Consider the following 9,605-nt stretch of genomic DNA (forward strand, 5'->3'; position numbering starts at 1 on the left):
GAATGACATTTTTGCCTATTCTTCCTTGCAAAAATAGCTCAAGCTCTGTCAGATTAGATGGACAGCATCTGAACAGCAATTTACAAGTCTTGCCACAGTTTCTCAATTGGATTTAGGTCTGGACTTTGACTGGGCCAGTCTAACAAATTATGGAATATGCTTTGATCTAAACCATTCCTTTGTAGCTCTGGCTGTAAGTTTAGGGTCGTTGTCTCAAGTGTTTTGCAGACTAACCGGTGTCCTAAAATTGCCCTGTATTTGGCTCCATCTTCCCATCAACTCTGACCAGCTTTCATGTCTCTGCCAAAAAAAAAAAAGCATCCCCACAACATGATGCTGTCACCACCATCATGTTTCATAGTGGGGATGGTGTGTTCAGGGTGATGTGCAGTGTTAGTTTTCCACCACACATAGCATTTTAGGCCAAAAAGTTCAACTGTGATCACATCTGGCCAGAGCACCTTGTTCCACATGTTTGCTGTGTTCCCTGTATGGCTTCTTGCAAAAAGGACTTTGTATGGCTTTCTTTCAACAATGGCTTTCTTCACCTATTATAGGTCGACGTTTGGCGCTTGGATTGGCAGCCGCTGGCGCTCATTACATTTTGACCCAAACGTGCACTTAAAATGTAAATCAACATTACCAGTATGCTGTCAATTGAAAGCGGTTTCAGTTGTGTTTATCTGGTGTCCAATACTCACCGGGCTGCCTATGTCAAGTTTCAGGGCAGTTTATCAATTACAAGCTTGTGGATCAATTAGCTACTACAGTAAATATTCCCTTTCAGGAGTTCTACAACCATGGGCTTCTTTAATTTGGTTCATTTTGGTCTGTTAATATACTCTTGACTTTGTATGGCTTTCTTTCAACAATGGCTTTCTTCACCTATTATAGGTCGGCGCTTGGATTGGCAGCCGCTGGCGCTCATTACATTTTGACCCAAACGTGCACTTAAAATGTAAATCAACATTACCAGTATGCTGTCAATTGAAAGCGGTTTCAGTTGTGTTTATCTGGTGTCCAATACTCACCGGGCTGCCTATGTCAAGTTTCAGGGCAGTTTATCAATTACAAGCTTGTGGATCAATTAGCTACTACAGTAAATATTCCCTTTCAGGAGTTCTACAACCATGGGCTTCTTTAATTTGGTTCATTTTGGTCTGTTAATATACTCTTGAAATCGTTTTGTTAAATCTGTTTGATATGTGCAAAAATTGTCTGTTGATCCTGCCAGAATCTTGTGAGCGGATAACTTCCTGTGCTCTTGCTCTGTCCTGACAGTTATCAGCTACAATTTTCTCAGCTACATCTGGGGATTACAGGACCACATGCCACTAAGTTATGGGAATAAGCATAGGGGCAGAGTGTAGTAGTCCCATCACCTGTTTTCTTGTTACAATAGTGTGAATAAACGTCATCTTGTATTACTGGCAGAATTATAAGAAGAAAAAAAAAGTCTAAATAAAAACAAACACTAAGGGAGCCCCAACACCTAAGCACTGGTAAACTGGAAGATTACATTTATTTTTGGATTTACCGTAGATACACTTGAACTAAAGAGATTTTTTTCTTCAATTAATGTGAAAGAGAACTGCTTAATGTAAATAATCTGCTAGTTGAGTACCCAATTTTTAATCCAAAAGTTTTACACTGTATACAATGTATCAAGCCTACATTTATTACGCAAGAACTGTAAAAAAAAAAGTCTCTTACTCATGGCAAGAAAAAGGTTACTTATTTTCTTCCCAAGAATAACAATTATATTTTGGTAATGCTGACATGTACCCTCCTACTGATGTGTGTGCTGTGAATTTTTAATTATACATCTAATTTTAGGCACACTTGCTAAGCAAACGCAACATTTCAGTAATTAATTAAACCGATTAGCTGTAAGCAGATTGCCTTTTTGAGTGTCCATTCAGAACATGGCTATTTTTTTTATAAATATAAAGTACACTAATGAAAAAAGAACTGACTGCCTGAAAAAAAAAAAAGAAAAAAAAGGCTGATCTAGTCTTATCGTCTTCATTCTTATGTTGGCTCTTTCCCAGTCCGAGACAAAAGATCAAAGTGTATTGATTGGCAAATGAAGAGATTTAACCTCTACTTGCAGCGATCCCATGATGAATCTGAAGGTTTGACTTTGAAAATAATAAATGCTTGCTTTTTACAGCAATCTAAACTACATTACCTGTTGTTCCAGGCTTGTAGCATCTCACAAAGGGACTGCTTCTTGATTATTATTGATTCAAAGACCGACTGAAGCTGTTGAGGAGTGTCAATGTTTGATGTAAGCATCCTAGCCTGAAGTTTCTCAATCCAGTTCCTAAACTCGACCTCCTCCATCTGGAAGGGAGAACATGAACCAAATTCGTAATGCAGCAACAAAGAATATTCAAAAAAAAACATTTTGCTTTATAGAATAAAACTGTAGTAGGATGTGAAAAGCATTTGTGTGTATATGTAATATTATATATATATATTATATATATATATTATATATAATATATATATATATATATATATATATATATATATATATATATATATATATATATATATATATATATATATATATATATATATATATATATATATATATATATATATATATATATATATACACACACACATACACACATACACATACACACATACACATATATACACACACATACATATATACATACATACACACACACAGCAACCAATACTAACTCACGGGTTAGGTTATTCTATATACACTATATTACCAAAAGTATTGAGACGCCTGCCTCTACACACATGAACTTTAATGGCACCCCAGTCTTAGTCTGACGGTTCAATATTGAGTTGGCCCTCCCTTTGCAGCTATAACAGCATCAACTCTTCTGGGAAGGCTGTCCACAAGGTTTAGGAGTGTGTCTATGGGAATGTTTGGCCATTCTTCCAGAAGTGTATTTGTGAGGTCCAGCAATGATGTTGGATGATAAGGCCTGGCTCACGGTCTCCGCTCTAACAAATTCCAAGGGTGTTCTATCGGGTTGAGGTCAGGACTCTGCGCCGGGCAGTCAAGTTCCTCTAGCCCAAAGTTAATTATCCATGTTTTTATGGACCTTGCTCTGTGCACTGGTCCAAATCATTTGGTGGAGGGGCCATTATGGTGTGGGGTTGTTTTTCAGGGGTCCTTGGCCTCTTAGCAGTGAACTTGTAAAGGTGTCAGAATACCAAGACATTTTGGACAATTTCATGCTCCCAACTTTGTGGGAACAGTTTGGGGATGGTCCCTTTCTGTTCCAACAGCGCACCAGTGCACAATGCAAGGTGCATGAAGACATGAATGAGCAAGTTTGGGGTGAACTTGACTGGCCTGCACAGAGTCCTGACCCTAACGCGATGGAACACTTTTGGGATGAATTAGAGTGGAGGCCTCCTCGTCCACATTAGCGCTTGACCTCACACTTCTGGAAGAATGGTCAACCATTCCCATAGACACACCTAAACCTTGTAGACCGCTTTGCCAGAAGAGTTGATGCTGTTATAGCTGCAAAGGGTGGGCCAACTCAATATTGAACCCCACCCTATCTTTACCAGAACATTGTGCACCTACTATCAGCAGGTTATGTTTAGGGCCTGTGTTGATGGACTTTATGGAAATGCAAAGCCCATTTGAAATGAACAAAGACTATGGGAACATAACACCAACTTGAAACCGGTCAAAAGCGGATGTTCAACTGATGCCACGAAACAAGCCAACAGACCCTTACAGGAATAGGGGGCCTAAAAATTGTAAGCAGACTCAGTTTTATTAAATATATCTACGAGAATCAAATACAGAAACTCGTACAGTATTCAGAGAGATGAAGGCAGAGAATGAAGTGTTGCCATAACCAGCAGGAAGGAGTTTAACAAATCTGGCACTAGAATATTTCTTCAACAGCTGTAAACCAGGTCATCAATTCCTTGGACAACAGTAAATCCAAGTGTGTTCTAGGCGTAGGCTTATGTAACCACTGCACTGACAGATGGTGTTATTCTTATCCAAGAAGTGCAGTTTTTCAATTTTTAGGAAACCTGCAGTCAGTTTGATCCATTTTATCTTGATAAAAAAACACCAAGGTTGATGAAAACATCCTTAACATGTTTTAAAAACCTCTCTTCTATGTACAACTTGTGATTACGTAGATATAGAGTGGTAGCCATACAGTGGGGGTTATTTACTAACGGCAAATCCCCTTTGCACTACAAGTGCACTTGGAAGTGCAGTCACTGTAGATCTGAGGGGGACATGCAAGGAAAATAAATCAGCAGAGCTTCCCCTCATTTCAGATCTTCCCCCTCAGATCTACAGCGACTGCACTTCCAAGTACACTTGTAGTACACAGTGGATTTGCCTTTAGGAAATCAACCCCAATATTTATTCACTGCACAAGTAGTCTCTATTCCCAGCTTTAAACAACAAGGGTAAACAGTTAGTTGGGTATTACAACAAAATCAATACACTTCCCAATGCTGCCTGACATCTTATTCCAACAGCTCTCAAAGCAAACCTGTTTTTTGCCTGTACAAAACTCAATCCACTGTAACCGGCCATTGCTTGTTTTTCACTTGCTTCCATGTCACTTCCAATCTGCTGCCAAAGCTCACACAAGCTATGCAGGTTCTCACATAACAAACACTGCGTTGTGAGGGAAAGTACTTGAATTGCCACACGTTCCCCAAATCTAGATGCAATAGATATTTATCCAGATTTCCACAGCAGAATGCAATGGCTCAGGACAGAGTGGAAGGCAACTAAAGTTTTCACTATAGATTCACTTTAATACAAGAACACATATCAAAGAGCAAGCAGGTAAATAAGTGAAGGTAAAATTTGGTTTTACGTAAACTGAAATCGTAACTCAAAGTATGAGCTTACTATAAAAACATACCTACACTTTCCTCTTAAACATGAAATATCCAGAGAGGGTGATTGACTTGTTGTAAAATCCTTTTCTCGGAGAACATTAGGCGACCCAGGATGAAGTTATTTGGGTACATTGGGTTATGCTACTGCCATTTAAGAGAATGGACACAAAGCTGCAAGAAAAGCTCACTCCCAATCATGCTCGGGTTTTGTAGCAAAGCAATAGGAGTGGATAATAAACCAGAGGTGAAGGACCTGTGTCCCTTGAAGCTGAACTCCTTTTGTTAGACTTCCCATAGATAGTTTGGGCCAGCATGTGTAGGTATAAACTGTATGTAGCTGTGCCTACATACAGCATACCGCACTGTGTTCCGGGTTTCAGACAGGACTTCCAGTCCTATACCCAGAACAGCACATCATCACAGAAACAGAACAGCGCTCAGCCACAGAAAGTGGTGCATTCCATCAATGAATACAAAGCTTCTTCTGATTGGCCAAGTCAGAGGTTGTGACATCAGCCCGCCTCTCTGACTTGGCCAAGTGGTTAACGTAATCAAAGAAAAGGATTTCACAGTAGTCAAAAATGTTATCTTCCTAAATTGCAGATTAAGGGACAAAGGATAAAGTAATTTAAATACTTTGGGAAGTCCAAAAAGCACTCAACAGAGGTGAACAATACAGCATCCAAAATGCTAACAGGTTAACAGAAAGTGTCAGACAAACCCACCTACCAAAGCTGGCATCAGATGAGGCCTGAACAGCCACATGGTGAAACCTAAAACAGTATTAAACCCAACATTCTAAATGCAATATATTGCAGCTTACTAATATTTATTGGTAGTGGCTGCATTGCCCCCCCCCCCCCCTTCTGTTTTAATCTTGGGATCAAGCCAGTAACATGCCTTCTGCTTTACAGTGCCTCCACTCTGGATGAAGGACCACAGGGGGTACCTTTGTACAGCACTGTTGTCATACTGGGAGGGGAGCGCTAGATGGACTATCAGATTTAAACACACTAAACAAATTGAAGCCAAACTCCAGCTAATACTTTACAATTACAGCAAACAGTTTAGTTTCTTTGGAAAAAAGTTTTACATTAACGAATAAAAAGCGAACCGTAAGCATCTGCCTGTATTAAATAATTTCCTCATCCTTGTAACTGCTACACCTGCAGGAGAGCTTGTTCTTTTGAAAAACAGACTTACTGGCTGGATCATCAAGGTGGAAAAAAAAGAAAGCCTAAAAAAGAAAAAACGAATGCAGCCATCACATTCAAGATTTGGTAAGCTGCAATTCAATAAAGGTTTGTGTTCGAGTTTAATACCGCTTTACTGAATGTGTGGACAGACAACCAGCATTGCAGGCCTGAGAAACAGATGCCTGATGCAAAAAGTTTACCAAGCACTAACTAATCAGGTCTCCCCTACAGGTACAGTCAGGAATGACAAAAGGTCAGTGTTTTAACCACTTAGCCATCAGCCGCCGTCATATAACGGCGGCAAGGTGGTTGCTTAATTCTGGGTGGACGTTATATAACGTCCTCCGGGAGAATCCGGCGCAACACAGATCACGGTAACTGGCCAATGACAGCGGCCTTTTACCACGTGATCGCGCCGTCCAATGACGGCGCGATCACAATGTAAACACAGCAGGTCAGGGAAAGTTCATCTCCTCTCCTCACACAGTATTAGCGGGAGAGAAGAGGAGATAACTGAGTGTTGCCTGACCTTATCCTTGCCCAGAAGTGCCCAATAGTGCCACATCTGTGCTCAATAGAGCCACATCTGTGCCACCAGAGCCGCACCAGTGTCACCAGTGCCACAACAGTCCTATACCAGTGCCGTAAGTGCCACAACAGTGCCACAACAGTGCCACAACAGTGCCACAACAGTGCCGTACCAGTGCCGTACCAGTGCCACAACAGTGCCGTACCAGTGCCGTACCAGTGCCACAACAGTGCCACAACAGTGCCACAACAGTGCCGTACCAGTGCCGTACCAGTGCCACAACAGTGCCGTACCAGTGCCACAACAGTGCCACAACAGTGCCACAACAGTGCCGTACCAGTGCCGTACCAGTGCCACAACAGTGCCACAACAGTGCCACAACAGTGCCGTACCAGTGCCGTACCAGTGCCACAACAGTGCCACAACAGTGCCACAACAGTGCCACAACAGTGCCACAACAGTGCCACAACAGTGCCACAACAGTGCCGTATCAGTGCCGCAACAGTGCCACAACAGTGCCGTACCAGTGCCGTACCAGTGCCGTACCAGTGCCGTAACAGTGCCACAACAGTGCCACAACAGTGCCACAACAGTGCCGTACCAGTGCCGTACCAGTGCCACAACAGTGCCACAACAGTGCCACAACAGTGCCACAACAGTGCCACAACAGTGCCACAACAGTGCCACAACAGTGCCACAACAGTGCCACAACAGTGCCGTATCAGTGCCACAACAGTGCCGTACCAGTGCCACACCAGTGCCGTACCAGTGCCGCAACAGTGCCACAACAGTGCCGTACCAGTGCCACAACAGTGCCACAACAGTGCCGTACCAGTGCCACAACAGTGCCGTACCAGTGCCACAACAGTGCCGTACCAGTGCCACAACAGTGCCACAACAGTGCCGTACCAGTGCCACAACAGTGCCGTACCAGTGCCACAACAGTGCCGTACCAGTGCCACAACAGTGCCGTACCAGTGCCACAACAGTGCCGTACCAGTGCCACAACAGTGCCGTACCAGTGCCACAACAGTGCCGTACCAGTGCCACAACAGTGCCGTACCAGTGCCACAACAGTGCCGTACCAGTGCCACAACTGTGCCGTACCAGTGCCGCCTGTGCCTTACCAGTGCCGCCTGTGCCTTACCAGTGCCGCCTGTGCCTTACCAGTGCCGCCTGTGCCTTACCAGTGCCGCCTGTGCCTTACCAGTGCCGCCTGTGCCTTACCAGTGCCGCCTGTGCCCCACCAGTGCCGCCTGTGCCCACCAGTGCCGCCTGTGCCCACCAGTGCCGCCTGTGCCGCCTGTGCCCACCAGTGCCGCCTGTGCCCACCAGTGCCGCCTGTGCCCACCAGTGCCGCCTGTTCTGCTTGTGTGCTAATCAGTGCACACCAGAGCCCCACCAGAGCCACCTGTGCCCACCAGTGCCGCCTGTGCCACTACAGTGCACATAAGTGCCGCCTGTGCCACCACAGTGCTCTGCAGTGCTGCCTCACCAGCCACCAGTATGGCAAAAAAAATATTTACCGGTGAGGAGGCCTACCAGCGTCTAATCATGAGCGATGAGAGCAGCGGGAAATCTCTGTCCGATTCGGATTCGGCCTATGAACCCGTTACAGACAGTGGGTCCGATTCAGAATCTGAAGAGGAATGTGTGCCCGTGAAAAGAAGGGGTGCTGGCCTGGAGAAGCGGCCTACTGCCAGAAGCGCAGGGCCGTCCACCTCAAGCGCAGGGCTGTCCACCTCAAGCGCAGGGCCGTCCACCTCAAGCGCAGGGCCGTCCACCTCAAGCGCTGTGCCGTCCACCTCAAGCGCTGTGCCGTCCACCTCAAGCGCTGTGCCGTCCACCTCAAGCGCTGTGCCGTCCACCTCAAGCGCTGTGCCGTCCACCTCAAGCGCTGTGCCGTCCACCTCAAGCGCTGTGCCGTCCACCTCAAGCGCTGTGCCGTCCACCTCAAGCGCTGTGCCGTCCACCTCAAGCGTGAGAGCACCGAAAGCAGAAAATTGGTCTGGTTATTAAGGGTGTTTAAGTGCCCAGTGGTCAAGTAGTAGCAGCAGCCTAAAGACAGACATGAAGTGTGTAACACATTAGACAGTGGAGGGAAATCTCCTTAAGATGTCAAGGAGCATGACCAGAGATGGGAGAATGATGTTCTGGTCAAAGTGTCTATGTATTACAACAAAGGGTAACTCAGAAGTTTGATTCACAGAGGCGATGGCAACGAAAAGCAACCTTCTGGAGAACGGACAGAACTAGGCTGAGCTCCAATGGAGCCACTAGGCACAATGTAGAATGAACAATGTTGGTGACACCCTGTAGGAAGGCTTTTACTATAGCTCGATGCTCACTTAATGATCAAAACACGTTGGCAGAAAAAATGCCAACGTCACTTGTTTCCGCATGCATTGCATTTAGACACGTATGAGTGTAAACTTATTCTATTGGCTAGAAAACTGTTTAGATGCACTTACACATGTATGGTATACAATTTCACTGATCCTCCCCTCTGCATGAAGATTTAGGGCATTTTTTTAACACACTTAAACAGGGCTTTGAATGCTTGTAAACAGAATATGCATATTTTTACGTTTTATTAATTTTATGCATTTATATAGTGCTGTCAATTTATGTAGCACTTTACATACATCATACATTCACATCAGTCCCCTCCCTCAAAAGGGCTTACAATTGAAGGTCTCTTACTCCCATTCATACATACTAGGGCCAATTTAAACAGGAGCCAGTTAACCTACAAACATATCTTTAGAGTGTGGGATGAAAATCAGAGTGCTCAGAGGAAAACCAGGGAGGCACAGGGAGAACATCCAATCTCACCATTTAGTCACTGGGCTGCCCATATGCACATTAGATAACCTAGAGCTGCTTTTGGAGGTGCAAAATAAAAAAATGCCAGCCACCTCTCAGTGTTTTTTTTTTCTGTCCATGAGGCCTAAGGAGTGAGAAGGCAATAAGAATTTTTTTGCTAGCCCTGC

The 9,605-nt window shown here is 44.3% G+C and overlaps 1 protein-coding gene across 3 annotated transcripts in view; it reads right to left on the minus strand.

Moving 5' to 3' along the window:
- Positions 1 to 369: 369 nt before the first annotated feature.
- LOC120943775 (1-phosphatidylinositol 3-phosphate 5-kinase-like) overlaps positions 370 to 9,605 on the minus strand; it is a 139,020-nt gene continuing 129,784 nt past the window's right edge. For 2 of the 3 annotated variants that reach the window (XM_040357321.1, XM_040357319.1), the window contains exon 27: positions 371 to 2,346. In XM_040357321.1, coding sequence (XP_040213255.1) covers positions 2,188 to 2,346 — 159 coding nt within the window. In that variant the 3' untranslated portion in view covers positions 371 to 2,187. Of the gene's footprint in view, positions 2,347 to 9,605 lie in introns of all 3 variants that reach the window. The other variant, XM_040357320.1, reaches the window with a different exon arrangement.

This window comes from Rana temporaria, chromosome 6, assembly GCF_905171775.1.
Source record: "Rana temporaria chromosome 6, aRanTem1.1, whole genome shotgun sequence".
NCBI classification, from domain to species: Eukaryota; Metazoa; Chordata; class Amphibia; order Anura; family Ranidae; genus Rana; species Rana temporaria.